This window comes from Brachyistius frenatus, unplaced genomic scaffold (assembly GCF_029030835.1).
Source record: "Brachyistius frenatus isolate BFR_SWC_R1_liver_20210118 unplaced genomic scaffold, ASM2903083v1 Contig_30, whole genome shotgun sequence".
NCBI classification, from domain to species: domain Eukaryota; kingdom Metazoa; phylum Chordata; class Actinopteri; family Embiotocidae; genus Brachyistius; species Brachyistius frenatus.
Genome location: NW_027210629.1, coordinates 375,490 through 396,693, shown reverse-complemented (window position 1 = coordinate 396,693; position 21,204 = coordinate 375,490). Strand labels below are relative to the sequence as shown.

The following is a 21,204-nucleotide window of genomic DNA, read 5'->3' as shown; positions in this document are numbered from 1 at the left end:
CCCAAACAGCTCATGCATTGACTCCTAATATGATTAAATCTCCTTTTTTTTTTAAAGGCATATGATTTACATGTAACAAGTAAACAGGGTGGATACAATGCTCACTTCTTAGTCCCAAAATTGCATCATCACACGGTTCTAACATGGCCTCGGATTCAAACAATAAAATACAAGAGATGACTTGTATTTTCAGAAGAGCTGAGACAGCTGCAACTGTCCAATTTGTAAAAAATAGTCAAATCTAACAGTTTCAAGGGAGTGATTACAATAAATTAACACAGTGTAATATTTTATGTTGAGGTATTACTCTACGGTGGCCAGTTTATTAGGTAGACTTAGCTAAAAGTAATGCAGCCTAGGACACGGGCTAAATAAAATAAATGTATTCAGCACAACACAAACTACAGGCTCCAAAATTGTCATAACCTTGAATCAACGCCTTCCTAAACAAAACCATGAACATCACATCCTACATGAAGGTAAACGATTGATGTATGAGACTGCATTAGTTGTAGTTTAGTAAAGGCTACATTAAAAAAAAACAACAACAACTGTATTTTAAGGAAGTCCTGATTAAAAAAAAAATACTTTTCCATTTAACTGCTTTTACTTACACATATTGATAACTGAGACTGCTTAAACATTTTCTCCCACAGTCAGCACAAAAAAAAAAAACAAAAAAAAACAAAAAAAACAACTGTATTTTAAGGAAGTCCTGATTAAAAACAAATACTTTTCCATTTAACTGCTTTTACTTACACATATTGATAACTGAGACTGCTTAAACATTTTCTCCCACAGTCAGCACAAAAAAAAACAAAAAAACAACAACAACCTGAATTTAAGTGGAGTTGCCCACTGTTACACTCCTGTCCGTGGAGATATGGGGTTCAGCATGTCCATTCATTTTCTATTCCACAGGTTGGGGTATAAACACTTGTGTGGAGCTTGTTTGACGTGACACTCCCCCACCACCACCCCCTAGTCGATGGGAGGCCGACGTCAGCCTGCCAGCGGAGGAGTGGATGGCCTCTGTAATAAAAATACATGAAGGGAATTGAGGAAAAGGAGAAGATTGGCCGGGGGGAAAAGGCAACCACACGGTGTTTATTCCTTTCTTCCCACCCCGGCTGCGGAGCCACGGAAGTGAGCGCTTGTTTTTTTTTTTTTGTCAAACCGGGTTATATTCTTGCCGCGTTATCGAGAGCTCCGGCTGAAATGATGTGTTGTGTGTGGCTTTCTTGGTTTTTTTGAGCACACAGATAACTGTACTGTATCCCAGCCTAGCGGATTGGAGTGAAAGTCCGCCATATTCTGCCTCACCACGCCCGGGAGTCGAGCCATTGGAAAATAAACGGACAGCTTTATTCATGTGTTTTTCTGCTTGCCCTCATCCGCAGACGGTAACCGGAACACAAGGAGTTTCGTGGATTGAAAAATATCAACATTGAGGACTTTGAAAAGAGGTTGGCCGGGCACGGATGACAAGGCTTAACGAGATCACACAGGAGGATGTGTCTTAAAATGATCTGTTGATCATATTGAAACGGAAAAGCAGATTATACCAATTAAGATCGCGCAGATATTCCACCGAAACCGCTTTGGACACTATTTTGAAGCTGCCGGAAAGCCCAGAAAGCGAACCGAAACAGGAGGAGGTGTGTGTGGGGGGGGGGGTCAATAATTTCTCAAATATCTTTTTCCTTTCCACCACAATCTGTGCGTTGTTCAAGCTCATTATAAGGGCGGCCACGCGTTATTTGGCATTCTGTTGTTGTTTTTTTTGCTTTTGTTTTGTTTTTACCAAATCTCAAATCTGGATGAATCAGTAAGAGAGCGGAAAAGTGTGCGTGTTTTTTCAAATAAGAAAAGGGGGAGAGAATGACCCTGGAATCCATAATGGCGTGTTGCCTCAGCGAGGAGGCGAAAGAAGCCAGGAGGATCAACGACGAGATCGAAAGGCAGCTCCGCCGGGATAAGAGGGACTCACGCCGGGAGCTGAAACTGTTGCTTCTCGGTAAGCTCAGCAGGGCTACACGGGGAAGGGACTGAGAGGAGTGGGAGGGGAGGGGGGGCTGGGGGATGCAAAGCCCAAATTCCTCTCTCTCACCCAAAATACCTTTGTCGGGAGGGGGGTCTATATGTGGGGCTTCCCACCTGAGTGAAGTTGGGAGTGGGTTGATTGAAATGTCTCGGCGTTAGAAGTCGAGTGTACAAATTGACAGGTCAGCAGAGGGAAGAGATGTACGGCTTCCAGTGTTGAAACCACCTGATTTGAATAACTGTGACACGGTTTGTATCGAGGAAACAAACGCTTACTAGTTAATGGCATTACCTTTTTACCTATCCACGCTTTCCCTGGCCTGACCGCAACGTGTGCAGCCAAGGCCTAAAGGGCCCATCCAGGTGGTGTGCTTATGAGTGTGTCAAATGTTGGCGGGGCCAAAGTCTGCGCTTTATTGGGCGTAATCAAAACACTTTTGCAGCTTTACACCCAACCCTGGCAATGATTATGTAACAGGTGCGAGTCTGTAGGGAAAGCTTGCTGTCCTGTAATAAGATAGAAACCTGCATGTGATGGTATGCTCATGCAGCCATTATGATATGCAGTATTCATTTATTTGAAATCATTCTGAAAGTGACTATAACCCAACATTGCAGTATGGTAAGAGATCCTTTGGCTTTTCTTGTCTCAATTTTTCAGTCACCAATGATTCATGATTTAATCTCAGAATTACAGTTCCCTGATGTGTACAAACTTCAGTCATAGTGTTGGTACTTGTTCATTTTCAGTGTTTGGTTGTGAAAGGGAGGGGGGGTATTAGTCATACCGGAGAAATGTGAAGAAAACAAGTCATCTACTTACCATCCAGTTTTGAATTAGATTTTCAGTGGAAAGCCCATTAGATGTGATGGCTGTGGTCCTGGAGAGTGGTGCCAGAAACCTCTCTTCCTGTTCCAGTGCACTTCTCACTCAGTTCCTTATTTAAAAAAAAGAAAAAGAAAGAAAATTGACCATTTAGATCCTCGGATCCTAGTTTTGCCTCCTGAGGGATGTTTAAGAGAGACTGGGTGAGGAAGGTTTACCCTCGGCCCTGCTGTTTGCACCAAATGATGAACTGAATTCCCCTTAACAGGATTTGAGGAGCTGACTGCCACCACCCTCACTAAATATGGACAAATAATTGCTTTGTTTTTGCCCCTTAATCTCTCTTAATACCCAACAATTCGCTCATTATGTAAACACAATAACAGCCAATGACCTAAACAAAAAAGGGATGGCGTGTAAGATCAAGGACTTAACTATATTTCTCATGACACAATATATTGTATTTATCAAATTATTAGTCACTATCCTTATGTGATGCAAAACATTTTACAGCACAGTCCAAAGAATTCATGATTCATATTCAACACTTACTTTTGAGTAGCAGCTGCTGATCAGTGGGTCCTATCAGCGAAAGCTATTAGATTGCAGAGTGGTTTAGTAGTGTGCCTCTAATGACAGGAAGCTTACAATTAATGTATTTCTATATAGAGCACGAGAAAACACAGTGAGGGCCATTAAGTGGAATAAAACGTTTCTTGCGCTGATTAACTTTATATGGGATCTCTACAACACAAAAAAAAACCTCACATTTTCCATCATGATAAAGTTACAGGGAGTAGATTTGACTTTGTGAAGCATTAATTTGTGTACATTTTGGACAGCGGTATAAACACCTTCCTGCTGTTTGGTGTTGTCATGTGAGAGATTTAAGGGATGGCATGGAGAGGCTAGATGGAGTGCAAGCAGGAAATGTAATGTGGTCGAGGCTAAACCAGGACAATTGACCTTTTTAACCCTTTTGGAAAGTAGAGACATTCATACATGCAGTAAGAAGGCACATGTCTAAGCTTCTAAACCAACGATGGCTTAATTAACCGTTTTGATTCAGAACTCATTGAATGTATCAGCTTACACACAGGGCTCTGAATTCACTGTGAAATCGTGTGTTTCTGTTTGTGTGTGTTAATACACATGGACGCCACCACTTCTACAACAAGTGTTCGAGTTAACCAGATGAAGGTGTGTGTGTGTGTGTGTGTGTGTGTGTGTGTGTGTGTGTGTGTGTGTGTGTGTGTGTGTGTGTGTGTGTGTGTGTGTGTGTGTGTGTGTGTGTGTCCGCGCGCGCGCGCTCTATATGGCTCCAATAACCCATATTCATTCAGTGTATTGTGGGTTTTCAAACTCACTCATTTCTTCGTGTCCTGTGAGACTTCAGCACAAAACTCTGGTTAAGTTTAGAAGTTTTTCAATTCCTCAGAATGTCCATCACTGGGTTTTTCACAAATCATCATGGCTTTTAAACTTCACTTCAAATCTTTTCAAGTGGCTAATTGCTTTGTGTCCGCAGGGACTGTGTATGAAACACACGCAACACAATAAATGAGAACATTGCAAGCGTTTCAACCATCCACTTTATGTCTCTGATTAGAAGGTTGTAAACCAAGAACAGAAACACACTGACTTTAACACTAGATGACAGATGAATAGTTTACTAGTAACAGTTTGAAAGAGTTGTTGCTGCAGGAGAGCAGTTTAATGCTAGATAAAAAAAAAAAAAAAGGCTGCACAGAGAAAGATGACTTGGGGAAAAGTCTAATTATAAGATCAATGTTCACCAAAGGAGAAGTCCCATAAGGATGGACATCTCAGCCACAACCAAGTCAAATTTATCTGTTCCAGAAATTCATCAACATGAACACATTCTTTCAAAAGAAAATTGTTGTCATAATCCACAAGAACACCTTGGACTTTTCATTGTTCACTGAAAAGTAAACACAGAAAAGTAATTTAGTTAAAGTGAACTCTTTAAGTGTGACATTCGGTCTGGCATATGCATGATAATGTTGTCATGTCATTGGCATCGGCTGATAAAGTTTAAAATGAAATATCGGCATCAGCCCAAAATTTAAAATGTTTGCTAATTGAATAGCCCGGTAAAAGGATGGTTTAATTAGGCCTAAAAGCTCAATGGTGCTCTTGTGTCTCTTGAGCGTGAAAGAGGGTGCAACAATATGTCTGCAGTGTGGACATTTCATAAAGGGTGCGAAGCAAGCTGCTATTTGCAATGATTACTCGGTGTTGGTCGTGTGAGGAGAAACCAAATTGCACTCCTTCAACACTACAATGATTGCCCATTTGTTGGAAAATCAGTTTAAAAAAAATCCAATACTGTGCGTCCCTTCTTTGGGGGAAAGGAAAGTGACAGAGTTGAAAGAAGGTACAAAGAGTGTTGACATAACTTTAGCTGAGATTCCAAAACTGCAGGCATGAGATGTATAAGATTAACTGATGGAGGTGTAGGACAGACTTAGTGGAGACTCGAAAGAAATAGAGATCTGTGTTTTTCGACAATGTCAATGATTAAGATACATACTCAAATTAATCTCTTAAGAGTATTTTTTTTTTTGTTCAAAAACATGACTACATGGTGGTTTTGTATGTTTTAGCACATTGGCTGACTATGCTGCTGACCATGTGTCAATTTTTGTTTTTTGAGAGATCTTTTTACTTTCCTAGCAACCAGTGTTTTCGTACAGTGTGAAAATCAAGGACTTTCTAGATAACCGTCAATATTTTTTTCACAATTGAGTTTAAACTTTGTTGTGGTTGCAACAAAAGTTATTTGGAAATTGCCTTACTGAGACCATAGTGCAGGAGGAGGAACAGGACAATTGAACACTTACTGAACATTTTTGTGGAAGCAAATAATGCAGGTGCGAGCAGGGATGTTATGAGAACTCTGCTTGTTGTGTTAGAGGATGCTCTGAAATCAAAGAGTCACAAATCAGCTGCAGAACCATAACCTTAAAATTAATATTCCCATGGTTCTTTCTGTTACATTCATTTTTTCTTAATGATTTTGTGGATCATGAGTACGACATACTAGTGCTACTTTTGCCTTGCTGGAATATATTTACTGTGCATATTCAGCACAAATTTTATAACTAAATTAAATCGGTCATGAAAATCCACACACCTGACTCCTTGAATTAGCTTTGAGGTCTGGAACATCTGTTGACACTCAAATGGGTTAAAGATGAATAATTATCAGGCTTGTCTACATCTAATTTAAAATTGCTCAATTACAAAAGTGGCACAGCCTAACTTCAATCCTCCAGAGACCACTGAACCTAGTTTTTGTTGCCACACACTTACACATGCATATTCACATACACAGACAGAACTATAGAGAAGCTGGATGACAGCCAGTACACTTATGAACAACTTTATATTATATCAAGACCCCGCTAGTCACAAAAACAGGTGCTAGCCTTTGTTAGTTTTGCGCAGCTGAACTTTTAAAATCATTGCAGCATTGCAGCATGTAGAGTCTGCAACTTTGTAATTTAGACTCTCAAATTCTACATCATCTGTAACAAATATTTGTAAAAGTGTTAATCCACCCAATCACTATTAGCTGCTTTTATCAGCCAAATGAAAGCTGTGGGAACTTTGTCAAGGCTACAACTGAACAAAGTCCACCTCAACTTTTTACAAGCCTTTAACAAACACATGGTTGTAATTGTGAAAGGAAGCCCTAGAGATGTCATATGATTCTTGTACAAATGCCACCAAGTTAACAGTGCAGCAACAGAAAATGCAGGAAACTGGAATTTTTATCATTTGGACTTGGATTCAGTTTCAGTATGAGAGGTCATGTCACATTGTAACATATCATAGTATCAGCATTTTTCTGGTATAAATCAGGTCTTGACATTGGCACGATGGTCAGGATGTGAACGACATATTTTTCTAACTTATTACTGCATTATTGTTTATCTAGCTGTCAGAAACAAAAATATTCATACTGTGAATGCTGCTGGAGAGAATGAGAATGTGGTCTAGTGAGGTATTTGGTACGCCACAGTATTTTTACATGTTATTTTTACAAGTTCCTTCTGCTTAATTAAAGGTGACATTTATTAAACACTAGTCAGAAGCCAAGCTGAGAATTAAGGCTGACACTAGCTGACACTGATGCTGTGACATATTCAGGAGCTATTGAAATGCACAACTTCCAAGACATGTCTGATGGCCAATAATCAACCATCTTTGTAATAATCGGTGATTACCTTAATGTTTTAAGCATTGGGCAGCTAACAGTCAAGTTTCCAATGTCCAGATTATCATATAATTAAAGAAACACAAAGACCAGATTGTGTTTTTTATTTTATTTGTTGTCCCTCTCTGAGTCCAACTATGTTCAGGAGTCCTGGGGCACTCTATACTGACCTCAGATGGAATACTGATTCATACACACCCGTCTTAAACAGGGGTTGATCCTGGGACACTGCATTGATTTGAAAGGTGACTCAGCAGCCACTAATGGCCAGTGCACACTCAGACATAGCATATTTGCTGTCTCTATCTTTTTCAGTGCTACTCGTCGGTATAATAGAAACGATCCATTAATACCAAAATGTGGTCAGGCGATCCTTGCTGTATAGCCACCCCATTTTTCTGTAGCCTAAAGTAACATGTATGAACTACTATAGTCTTGTGAGTACCTTACATGTGCTGTGTTTGAAGAGCCAGTGGTCGATCAGAACACAAGAGCAACCCAGATCCTTTGTGCCTGTCCAGAGCCAAAACCCATTGGCACAGTTAATTGAAGTTTGTGAGATTACTCACTGTTCCACTTTGCCTGTTTAAAAAAAATAGTGTCTCTATTTCCAGGGTGAATGCCACAGGGCCTTAATTCTTGTTAACACTATTTGCGGTCTCTAATAACTGCTACTTGCCATTGAGGTTAATGTAATAATTAATCATAAAACTCTTGCTCACCCACTGCCACAACAAAGGTGAACATGTCAAAGTGCACCAAGGATAACACAATAGTCTGTGCATTCCATAGAGCCATTAAAAGGAAGCATACTTATTCCAAATCGCATCATTTTACTTCAGATGTTGTGCTGTCGATTGCAACGTTTATGACCAAGAGGGTCAACGTTTTTGGCGGAATTTTATGATGAAGTAGTATGTTCATTGACTGTTAATAAAAGTGTTCACAGCTTCTGCGTCTATAAAATGAGGCCAGTGCCCAAGTGTCATAAACTGCAATACCACCAAAATTACAAAAAAGCCTCCGGCTCCATAGACTACCATTCAAAGGCTCTCATGAAATACAAAATCAATAATTTTTTTTCCATAAGTTCTCATGGTGTTGTTAGCTAAAGTCCCTCTTTCTTATTAGTTTTCTGTCCATCTGAAAATAACCCCACCATTATTTAGAAACTTGGCCTCAAAAAGCCATGATTTTTGGGGCATGTCTGTTTGATGGACAGACCTGTAGTGCAGTCAAGTTTCAACAATTGGTGGGCGGGAGTCAGATCAAGTCAGATCAACCGCTTGCTCCTCCCCAAATCGTCCAAATATGGTCACCTCTGGCTCAGAAACCGCTCTGAAATAACAAGGTGGTGGCGGCCGAACTCTGAACTCAAAGCTTCATAGTGACAGTTCACAAACCAATGGGTGACTTTGCAGTTGGTTGCCGCTTAAGTATGTCCCAATTGTATGCATACTGCATGCGACAGTGCATACTTTGTAAGGGTAGCTACAGTACATACTAAATTAAAGAGACAAAATGTGCAATTCAAATCGCAGCTGTATGACAGAGACAGACAGTTGCACTGGACTGCTGCACACGTTTCTTGACCACTGACATGCAAAACACACACACACACACACACACACACACACACACACACACACACACACACACACACACACACACACACACACACACACACACACACACACCTTTCTGGCAGTTAGCAGTGTGGTAAAGTTAGACCGCTCACTTGGTCTGCCAAGATTCTCAATGAACCAAAGAGAAAACTACACCCCTGCTTCTTCACACCCAAATAGCTCCTGTCACCACTAAGAGATGTTGTTCTTGGTCTGTCACCAGACCAAGCAAACAGGCTGAGAGGAAAGTAGCCAGCACATAATATTATATGTGTGACTAAGTGAGTACACACTGTATGTCTGTGTACATGTACTGTACATCTGTGCGTATAAATGTGGGCGCACATGTTTTTTCCAAGACTGCATGTTGTATTAAAGAACAATCTTTGTACACATGTACATTTTGAATACATTTTAGAATCATTTTAATTCTCAAATACAATTAAATCTACATTTTCAGGGATTACAGTATTTGTATTAATCAGTATTTATTTATTAACATCCGATCAAATGACTATCTGCTTTTATTTCTGTATTTTCCAGGCCCGAAATCCATTCTGATAAATACTTATGGACACAGCAGACAGCTGTTGGAACAGAAATGTTCATGTAAACCCACAATACTCAGTACCCAATAGCAGACAGACAAAGTTATTGACTAAATGCTTAACATGCTGCATTTATCTTCTATAGGACCAGCCTTTTCTCCTACTATTGGTGGAGACCAAAACAGAGCAAAATAAATAGTGAATATTGGACATTCATCACGGTCAAAAACGTGACTTAAAACGAGTACCAGTGTTTCTCCATGTCTGCGGCTGTGTAAATAGAAAACTGCTTCCTCATAAGGATTTCATATCCACATAACTAGAATCTCATCATCAGTACATAATTCCCCATTGATGTATCCAACATAATGCACTACTAACATTAAAAATGTATCTAGTGGTCACATTGAAAGTAGAAAAAGCATCACTGACAAATAGTACAGAATATATTCTGTATTTGGGCCCGTGACTGGCCAAGCAGCCTCTCCAACGAGATTTTAATGGCTGTCTTCTAAGTAATTGTTTTATTGTGATAAAACAGCTTTTGTCATGTTTTTGCCTATGGAGGTCCAGAAAAATCTTAAATGACTGGGTGTCCATTTAAGGAGTATGAATGCTGACACAGGAGATTAAATGTGTTGTCTGGCTGAATGAAACCCAGCACAAACCTACTAAATAAATAAACTCTTTGTCCCCTTTTCCTGTCTCCTTTCTCAGGCACTGGAGAAAGCGGGAAGAGCACATTCATCAAACAGATGAGGATTATCCACGGTGCCGGTTACTCCGACGAGGACAAAAGGGGTTTTACTAAACTGGTCTATCAGAACATCTTCACAGCCATGCAGGCTATGATCCGAGCCATGGAGACGCTCAAGATCCCCTACAAATATGAGCACAACAAGGTAGATGAGATCACTCGAGCCATTTCAAATTCCCCAAGTGAAAGGACAATGGTAGTCAAGGGTGACAGATGGTTTAAGAAATAGAGAGAGACTCTACAAAGTGGCCACAGCGTGCTTGCATATTTTTAGAGTGCCGTCTATCTTATGGGGAACAGCCATCCATAATCATTTCCTGTCCTTTTTACACTTCCTGTGTCCTTAAAGCACGCCAGTGCTCCATCATACCCTGTGTGTATTTGTTTGCTTGTTTCGGTGCACTCAAATCCATGCGTGCATGTACACACACAAATACATCTATACAAACAAATAAGAGAGGCCTGCCCTACACTACTCACCCAAATTTGACCTTAGTTTCTGTAACTATCACGTCAGCTGGGCCTTCTTTCGCCTTTTTTATTTGTCCGAGTTACCCTTGCCGTCATAGCAAGCTGTTGGTAGCTGTTACAGTGACCTCTTACACACAGATTATTCCCTGTATGAGTGACGAATGAAAGGAAATGGGAGTATAGGAGTCATCACCTTGGCAACACTTTTTTTTTTTTTACAAATCAGACCATTTTAGGTGACAGCTGACCAGGTGCTTGAGTTTCTCCGTGCTAGGCCACAGCCTGGTCAGGTTTTGTAGAGATTTTAATTTGGAAGAGTTGATGAACTATTTAGTAGATTTTAGTTTGAGATCCTGGACTGAGAGCCAGTAAGTATTTTATTCATAATGCACAAAACAAAATATGCTATTCAAAGTGACATGAATATAACACATTGATTGTGTAGATATTAAAAGTGTCTTTAATACCGTCACGTTTTATGAGCATCATCATTTCCTACAAGTTGCCACTGGCTCCTATTTGCTGCATTAGATTCCTGTTTCAGGCATTGCTTAAGTATTACTGGACAGTTCAGAAGAGTTGATTGATGCATTCAGTGATAATTTATATTAGAGGTCAGATGTTGTTGATTTTTTTTAAGTGCGATGTGTTCAGTTATAAGTATTTGGGTATGTATTTCTGAATAGTCTTAGATTATTGAGGGCTCCTTTTAAGGTAACAGGGTGCCACATGACAAAAACCACTGCATATTGTTTGAATTTCAACTACTGCTCAGGCATACAATGTAATGTAAGACAGCACACCTTCATGCTAGTGAAGACGCAGACTGTAAGAACCAGTCCAAAAGTGTATTAATAATTGCAAGAAAATATAATTGCAACAAAATACGTGTTATAGTTTTATATGTATATAAATGTAACCGTTTCCTTTAGATATCCAGTGAAAACTAACAAATTACTGTGGTTTATTGATCATCTGCGCTTTTCTGACCAAGCCACTTCCACATGACTGAAGTCACTCCCCTTTTAACACCTAACTCCTCCACTTATCAGCCATGCTTGTTGTTGCCACGTGTAAATTAGAACGCACATCATACCGTTACGCAGCATAACAATATGACATCATTATGTCAACAAGTTGGAATATTTCCATTATCACTATCTTAATTTTGTTTATCATATAGAAATTATACAGTTATTACTGTAAACAATATAATATGGCATAGCCTCAGGAGCCAAATCACAAACACCTGTTTGCCATGTGTGCTTTAGATAACACTTTAAAATGACACCACTACTTGGAGTTAGCTTGGTAAAGGCCATTCATCTCCGCTTGTGGTGGAAGATCTTTTTCCACACTTGCTTTCGCTTCCCGTCCCTTGTGTGCATGCTCATGAAGAATGAAACCAAAAGTGAAGTTACAGTGATAAGAGATCACTTTGTTTCACCCTCTTTAACACAATTTTAAATTTTGTTATATATTACCTACATAGGCTTAGTAAAGCAAATGCTGCTATAATCACATTTTTGAAAAGAAAATACAAGTAACAGTTTTTAATGTAGTGCTTTTTTTAAAAAAAAATCCCTGCATTTCATTGTACAGTAACTCCAGTTAACCACCTTCAAACTACAAAAATACATAGCATACCTGTCATACTATGCATCCAACATCCCTGTGCTCTCATACACGAGGTTAAAATGGGAAGTATTTTATCTTTGACAAAGGAGTTTACTGACATCACAAAGGAAGTGAAACCAGTCGATCGTGTTTACGCTGTCTCTCTGGGCTTTTGTAGTAAATGTCACTATCATAGGAAAGTGGGATTTATAACACATTTAAATAGGTCACTGTCCTCAGACGCTTACCATCCCATCATGTCCTACATCCATATGTCTCAGTCGTGTTCAGACCATCGAGCTGCTGGGTCTCTAAACTTGCTCAGTGGGCATCATGCAGACTCGATTACATGAGACACGATGAAAACAATGTTTAGTCGTCTGGCGCTGGCGTTTAAGGTCAGAAGTGACCTGTTAAGAAAATGTTTGTGCAGTGTTACTATTGACCTGTAGGTAGATCATCATTCGTTGAGTTAGTTAATGAAAATCTTCATCATTTAAGTGAAACTGATTTTTTTTTTTTTTGCTATGCTTATGTTTTTCCAGTACTGCCTGCCAGTTCTGTCATCACTATATTCTTCATTCTAGCCTACGGTGCGTCTACTTAAGCATCTTGTGTGGTTAATGAGATTTGGTTGAGTAGGGGTTCTATAGGTGGCTGTCATGTATAATAAATGCGAATAAACCTTTATGCTAATGCACTGTGTCTACTAACTCCACTTGTGGGAATTTTCCAAATAGACTTTATGATTGTGAAAATAAAATTAAACATAAATTAAAATGTATGACGTTGACCTGCTCTGCATCGCTACAAATATGGCAGAAAAGTTTTACTCTGCCATGTTAGCGTTACAGTTTTGCTGAATTGTCTTGTATAAGTATAAAAGGATTAATCATGTCTGTTCAGCCACATACACAATGCGAGCATGAAGTATCCCATCCTAATTATAAAGAATACCAGTGCAGTGCTGTATGTGAAACCGTTTCGCCATCCAGGCACATGTTGATCTCTTTCCATGGGACACAGGAGAGTTTTAATAGGAATCTGGGGCGGCAAAACTTTCCCCTTAATAGTACCAGTGGGATTTCAGCTTGAAATATTAGGTCCATGCTGAGCCCTGGGGGTGCAAGGAAATTTCTGGATATAGAATATGTGAGAGAGCGAGACAATTAACCAGCACTAATTAGGACTGCACAACCCCTACACTTATTGTTTTTTTTACATAAATGAAATTGAGTGACTTTTTGATGAATTAAGTTTGTATTATTGTTTGGCACTGTTGATATAAATGTCAGTCTCAGTCAATCATGGCATTTCTTGTTATGTTTTCCACCAGGGTAACGCCAACATTGTGAGAGAGGTGGACGTAGAAAAGGTCAACATGTTCGACAATCCTTACGTCGACGCAATCAAGAGTTTATGGAATGACCCAGGCACCCAGGAGTGTTATGATCGAAGGAGGGAATACCAGCTCTCCGACTCCACGAAATAGTGAGTAGAAACCGTTCACTTGATACAGGCGTCCGAATCAACTCAGGGTTATAAGAAATCTCAGGGGAGACTTTTCTAGATGTGTTTAAGGTAAATTAGACTCTCATTCTGTGGATGGTTTCCATGATGACAAATCCTGGATTATTTTTTTATTCCCTGTCTCTTTAGTTACCTGAACGCGTTGGACCGGATCGCTGAACCGTCCTATCTTCCCACCCAGCAGGATGTGTTGAGGGTTCGAGTCCCAACTACAGGCATTATTGAATACCCATTTGACCTGCAGAGTGTCATATTCAGGTGAGATGGGACACACGTTCAGGTTCTGAAAATATGATGGCGCTTTTGAAGACTTTTCAACTCTGGAATTAAGCAAAGCTCAGACAATGTTCAGTGGAACGTTTAGTCCTTTAGCCATTTATATGATAATATAATAATAAACTTCAAGAACTACTGATTGAATGAAAAGGAGATGGGAGTCAAGCCAATGTTTTAATGATATGTTCACACGACAGCAATACTGTGTATGTCATGGTGGAAAAGTGCAAAGTATGTTTAGGCACCTTTAGATATTGGCATGTTATCTCCAAATTATTTTAGAACCTTTAAAAGTCTCATATTTGACACCCTTCCTGTGTTTTATTTGCAGTTTTGCCACCATAAGAAGATATTTTTGTGGTTTTAAATACTAAAAATGATCTCAATATAGATTTACATCTTCTCTCGAAGCTTGTCTCTGGTGCTCTACCAAAACTGGGCTGTGTTGTGTCTTTGGAACGCATTGATATCAGTGACTCTTTCTTCTGATTGGCTGACTCTTTTTTGCATGATGTAAAGTAATAAGATGTGCTTAATATGTAATGCAGCATTTTTACATTGTGGTATTGCTGCTCTTGCTCATGATTTGAGCATTTTTTTTTATAAAGTAGAAATTCAAATGATGTGTCATGACATTTGAATCACCACTGGTCAAAATGGGCTGATCCAAACAAACTTGTTAACACTTTGAGGGCTTATAGTGACTCTTTTCTCTTTCCTGGATGTACCTTCTGTGACAGGATGGTGGACGTTGGAGGTCAGAGGTCGGAGAGGAGGAAGTGGATCCATTGCTTTGAGAACGTCACATCCATCATGTTTCTGGTAGCGCTGAGCGAGTACGACCAAGTTTTGGTTGAATCAGACAATGAGGTGATTGATCTACTATTGTAAACATAAATAAAATCAAACAAAATTAACAAACAAAAACAATTTCCCCTTTCAAAAAGCTTTTTTATTTCATATCGTGGAGAAGACGAGTTGTCTCTGAAGTTGAAAAGCTTTCCATATTTAAAACAATGGAAATCAGTTTCTTGTCCTGCTTGGCAGTGCTCCACTTCTTTTTCCCTTGGAAAGCATTTGTAAATGATCAGCCAGCTGTTTTGAATACCACCTCAGGCCACATTTCCTTCTTAAGAGTATATAGCGTGTGTCAGTTTGTTAAAGTGTATTAATGAGCAGGTGTGCATTCATATGCATGTCATCTGTTTTTGTACTTGTGTGTGTTTCTTCCATTGTTACTGTGAGCTTGCATATTGCAGAAAGACAAGACCGACCAGCTGCATGTCCTCTATCCTGGAGTCAATTAGATTAGCTGTTATAATATACAGAAGACTTTCTGTTTAACACACTATAGCGCTGTAATGTCTGAGGCTTGCTTTCCCGAAAGGTTGTTTTGTTCAATTAAACACTGAAATCAAATGCACAGGAGAAATTAATGACATGACTGCCCTTCTATCTCATCTTTATTGTTCTCCCACTGGCACGCTAAAACGTTTATTAAAATCTTCACTTAATGAGGATGAAAGACTGTGGTTTAATTAAGTGATTAACTGTCTCTCTCTTTCTGTATGTCTTCACCCCCTCACTACACACACACACACACACACACACACACACACACACACACACACAACATTGACACACACTGTGTGTGCAGAACCGGATGGAGGAGAGTAAAGCTCTGTTTAGGACGATAATCACGTACCCCTGGTTCCAAAACTCCTCAGTCATTCTGTTCCTCAACAAGAAGGACCTGTTGGAGGAGAAGATCATGTACTCTCATCTGGTTGACTACTTCCCAGAGTATGATGGTGGGTGTCAGCAGCATGGTAAACAAATGTTAAAACAAGTAGTGTCATCTTTTTAATACATTTTTAACTGCTAGTTTACGAGAAGAGAGAAGAGGAGAAAAATCATTGTAAAAAAAATTCCACAGGCATCTCCACAGGTCTACTTGCAATAGTGTCCAAAAAACTTCCAGGAAAAAAAAAAAAGCCACTGATAGATTGAATGATTGGTAAGCCTCGTGATGTTTTATGACTAGGTTGTCGTCACCACTAGCACATGTACTGATAGACCGTATTATTCCCCTCTCCAGGTCCGCAGAGGGACGCCCAAGCAGGGCGAGAGTTCATCCTCAAGATGTTTGTGGACCTGAATCCAGACAGCGACAAGATCATCTATTCTCACTTCACCTGCGCCACTGACACAGAGAACATCCGTTTCGTCTTTGCGGCCGTCAAAGACACCATCCTGCAGCTCAACCTGAAGGAGTACAACCTGGTGTAGAGCGGAGCAGGGCTTGCAGTTACAGCTCCTCAACACACACTGACTGACGCAATCTGTGAAAAGAGAGATCATATACACACCTGCATAAAATAATCGGAGAAAGAAAGAAAAAAAATCTAATGGTTGCATGATAGTAATTTATTTGCCATTAGTGACCTCTTGGTCCTCAAGGGTGAGCAGAGTAAATGTTATCTTGCTATTTAAGGAGTTGATGAAAAATCGGGAGAGGGGGTAGGATGTTTGCAGGTGTTGGGAAAGGAGCTGGAACGATGCAGTCTCCTACCTGCCATTTTATAAACAAAAAACTTTTTTTTTTCTTTTCTTTTTTTAAAGCCTCCCTCCTTACCTGTCGTGTCTTCATGAGCGTTTACCTCTTTGCCCAATAGGAAATCATGTAACAGATCTCTGATTGACAGCTTTTCCTTAAACAGACTGATTGGCATGTGTCTTGATAAGTAGGCATAAACTGTGAGTTTTAAATGATTTCAGATTGACTTGATATTGATTGACTTTAATCATTATTCTTATTACATTGAATTGACTTTGGTACCATTCAATGAGTAGAGCTTATGCGACTGTGGAAATGCATCCCCCAGGTTTGGGGGAAAATAGCCGGAGTCATACGCTGGGCGACAGTCATGTGATAGTTCTCTGTCATCGACAAAACCATCAGGCTCAGAAATGTGAGAGAAATTGGCTTTAAAAATGCTTTCTAAGCTTTGAGCGAAGAGGTGAGGAGGCACACGGGGACCTCTGCCCTGTCATGTGAAGATGAATCAAAATGGTGACGGTCACTTTAAACAGACTGAGAGAAGCTGAGGAGGTAATAATTTATGAGATGATATTATTAAATGATTATCTTCAACTGTGCCACATTAACGCTTTCTATTATGATAATATGTATATTTATTGCGCTGTTAACTACTTCAATGAAAAGTGATGAGGACAGGATAGAGCAGGGCAGGGCTAATGAACGCAGAAGGAACGGACTGCCTGACTTTACTCTCCGACGTATTGATCGACCAACCGATTTCTGCAGTTTTTGAGGTATTCAACAAAGTCAGTGGTATTCTCTCCCCCATACATACAGATCTCCACAGCGTGGACTGACTTAAGATACAGTTAGTTAGCAGGCCATTTAAGAGGAGGCAGCCAGCCACCGGATTAAACTGCTTGAACTGTCCAATCGCAACCTTGCGCATGGGCTATGAACCCCTCCCCCTTTGGCCTGTGGACTATCCAGTCACATTTTAGCTGTAGCTTTGTAATCATCCAATCACAGCCCGGCTGTCTTGACTGTTGTACTTCATTAGCAGTGGAGAATACATTTGCCTACTTCTTATGTAAAAGAGCAGAGTGTTGATGTTGAGTTTGTACCAAAGTAAGCCCTTCTTGTTTCTGATTGGCACCTCTTATTTGCAATTCCTCATTCCCAATTTACTTTGAGTATTTTTTTGTAACAGTTCCCTTGAACATAAACCTGTATTTTACATTTATTGAGGCATAGTGCAATTTTGAATGCTATAATCATTGTACATACATCTCTCTATATATATATGGCAGCATCTTTGTTGGCTTTGTAATCATTACTTTTTTGGCAGATTGAATGTGCAGTATTGAAAATATGTATCTATGTAATTGTATTGTATGTCTAATAGCTAATTCATTTTTGGAAGAAACAATATGTTATTGACATGTTTGTTTTTGTTTCTTTTTTTTTGAAGAGGAGAATGTACATTTTGTGTTTTTATTTCTCAGCAAAGAAACATTGTTCAGCTTCAGAACTGCTTAAAAAAGATTATTATTATCCAACAACAGATCAATTAGTTTGCCAGTACTTACACTAGCCATTTTGTTAAATTGACTTTTATATGAGAAACTGCAGACTGAATCTAATCTACAGGGCTAATTTTAATAGTTTAGTTCTTAACTGGCTTCAGGAACAAAGCACTTGTCAAATAAGTGTAATTACATCACTCATTGATTCTTATTCTTTTATATTTAATTTTATTACACTGCTTCTCAATAAGTATTGATCAGCTTTGAAATTCCTTTGTCTAACCTGCACATGTGATCCTCAACACTCCCCACCCCAAACATCAACCACCTTCTGTAGGTAAGATGTTTTATTTCTCATGGTGGGCGGGAGGCAGGTAAAGTGTTGATAAATATCCTGATAAGGATATTTAATTATTTGATTATTTGTGCTAATAGATGGGAATACCATCACTCTTTCCACTCTTCCAAATACTGATAGAAACTCAGTATTGTACACACACAAAAAAAAATTACATTATTTGGCCTAATTAGGATGGTACATTTACAGGTGCTTTTTAACATGTCTTTATTTACGTCATTTCCATCTTGATTGCCACCATTTCCTTAGAATGTACAGTATTATTTTAGATTTTATTTATGAGATGACAACACAAGAGAAAATACACAACAGTTCACGTGTACATATTGCCTTATTGAATAAGCTGTGCCTCTGGAGTCCCATGCAAGGTACCTGTGTTTTTATGAGAAGTGAAGCTAGTGCAGCCAATAATGTCCTGTTGTGCAGCCGGAAGATTGTTTGGTTTTGGCTTGGTGGTCTTTCTTTGTTATTCTGCGCTATAAGAAGCCCTGGGAACAGCTTTGAAGTGTAGCTCATGTAGCTGATATGACATAAATTACAGGACATTATAAGCACATCATGAGTCAATTGTAATCACAACACACTTTTTATGGATTTCGTAATGTTGTCGCATCAGATACATGTCTTAAAATCCATGCCACAGTGCATTATAATGCGTTGAACTGCCTGGTATGACTATGATTCAACAACAGGGCTCGTCACCCATCGGCACGTGTAGATTGTGCTTGAAAAGTGTCACAATCTGGACCATCGGCAGCCACCTGCTGAGAATTTAACAGCCGCTCTGGCAACCCTCGCTTAGAGCTCCCGTTCTCAGATATTTCAGCTGGCTGTTGAAATTGCATACAACGTTGGTTGATTTTTGCAAAAGGGCAACAGGCACAGCAACAAGTTAATGTCCTGTCCAATTCACAGTGTACTTGAAGTAAATCAAGATCTTACAGTAACCACTTATCAACAGCAGCGCCTAACAGGACACACTGGGGTCTTCACACATTTTACTGAATGTTAAAAAGGTATTATTCTGATTGTTGTTGCCAGAGGAGATGTTTTGAAGCTGGACTGTAGTTTAAATTTATCAGTGTTGATGATCGCTTGTAGTATATTTGGCAGTAATCAGTAACTTTTGTCCCTGCTGTTGTAAAGTGGGTATTTACACTGTCCCTGTTACTTAAAGGGAAAATCCTTGTTTACACAGTTCACATGCTGCTTTCAACCCACAGAGCAGAAACTCTACACCAAAAACCTGTTGTGTCAACTGATCTGAGATCTGATATTCATTGTCTTGTTTTGATTTTTTTTTTTACATAACAATGAAACAATGAAAATAGATGCTAACAAAACAGTATTACACTTGATGAAATGTAAATTATATTTGGATTTTGTCATAAATCTGCACCACAGATGAGTGTTTCCAACCTTTCATGTTCACATCATCACTCTGAGGGAGATCTTGTGAGTTATGTTGAGCCTGGATTTTCCCTTTAAGTGAGCAAAGATGCATAGTAGACGAACTCTGCTGTTTAAATATCATGCAGTATGTTCCAGAGCAGTTCAGTGTTACGCAGACAGACCTGCAGGGTTGGGGGGAAAAAATAACGTCTCTATTACTCAAGTGTGAGACGCATCATCTGATTGTTTTCAGCTAGCCTCCTTTTGAGTTTCCTTGCCTCCAAATCCTGAAGATATGAGGTTTAATGACAATTTTTGGAAAAAGTGTTATGATGATCTCCATAATAATTGTGTAAAATGTTTCCTGTATCCATAAACTCGCACTCCTTCAACATGTTTCTGAATGAAGCAACATGTTTCTTTTCAACTCTTGTCGACTCTGATTTTTATTTTCTTACATGTCAGTGATACAGTTGTCATTTCTGATTTGCTTTTAAATGTCATTACTGACTGCTATAGTTCAGTTCAAAACACAAAGCCTCGTGGTTTGTTGTGTTTTTACATTTGTATTACAAACCTCTGCAAGCTCTGAAAATGTAATTTAAGAGAACACAGGAGGGATTCTTGTAAAGTAGAATAATGATCTCTGTCAAATCCAGTTGAACGTACCCCGTGGACATTATCAAGCAACACGTAGGACAAAGCTTTCCTTTAAAATGAATGAGTTAAAAAGAAAAATGTACATGCAAAAAAATCCCTCAAAAAGAAAAAGCTGGCTGTGTTCACAGCTTTGTTCACAGCTTAGTCTAGAACTTGTGACAAATGAATTTCAGCGTAAAACTAGAATCATCACCACACACTCAAAATGCCGACCACAATTTCAAGTTGGGCCCCCAAGATTAATGTCACCAATTTCATATTTAACCAAATGTGAAATATGGTCACAATCTCTTCTATTCCTGAGTTCTGGTGTTGAAAAATAGGCAGAAAAGTTGCTTTTGCAGAACATTATGAAGTCACTCTGAAGTTGACCATTTTTAGATATAACACACGATCACTTCACCATTTTATTCTATTCGATATTTGCTTAACATTTTGTTATAATTAGTATGAATTCAGGATTTACAGCCACAAATGTAATTTTTGAGATCACAGTGACCTTTGACCACTAAAATCAAATCAGTTCATCCTTCTGTCCAAACAAATGTCTGAGCCAAATTTGAAGAGATTCCTTCAAGGCTTTCCTGAGATATTGCGTTCTGGACAATGGGACTGATGGATGGGTTGGTCACGGTAATCTTGAACTTCTTCTGACAAGATGGTCAAACTATTGAGAGACTTGGATGATTCCTTTACAAGCACCCCTTCTCACTGAAAGAGTAACTGCTAGTTTATTTAGGTAGTACCAGGTTCACAGTACCTTTTTGATGATTTGTCAATTCATTAATAA

The 21,204-nt window shown here is 39.2% G+C and overlaps 1 protein-coding gene across 1 annotated transcript; it reads left to right on the top strand.

The window, feature by feature from the left end:
- Nucleotides 1-984: 984 nt before the first annotated feature.
- LOC138621390 (guanine nucleotide-binding protein G(q) subunit alpha) lies at nucleotides 985-20,181 on the top strand. Its single transcript, XM_069699398.1, has 7 exons — nucleotides 985-2,017; nucleotides 10,003-10,187; nucleotides 13,467-13,621; nucleotides 13,790-13,918; nucleotides 14,677-14,806; nucleotides 15,594-15,747; nucleotides 16,035-20,181. Exons 1-7 carry the CDS (start codon nucleotides 1,882-1,884, stop codon nucleotides 16,223-16,225), a joined length of 1,080 nt encoding a protein of 359 aa, XP_069555499.1. The 5' UTR covers nucleotides 985-1,881; the 3' UTR covers nucleotides 16,226-20,181.
- Nucleotides 20,182-21,204: the final 1,023 nt, after the last annotated feature.

What these genes read in the sequence shown, in the direction of transcription:
- LOC138621390 (XM_069699398.1), top strand. Translation starts at nt 1,882, where the DNA reads ATGACCCTGGAATCCATAATGGCGTGTTGCCTCAGCGAGGAGGCGAAA. An exon ending in GCTGAAACTGTTGCTTCTCG is followed by an intron (nt 2,018 to 10,002) that starts GTAAGCTCAGCA and finishes CTCCTTTCTCAG; the next exon opens with GCACTGGAGAAAGCGGGAAG. An exon ending in CTACTTCCCAGAGTATGATG is followed by an intron (nt 15,748 to 16,034) that starts GTGGGTGTCAGC and finishes TCCCCTCTCCAG; the next exon opens with GTCCGCAGAGGGACGCCCAA.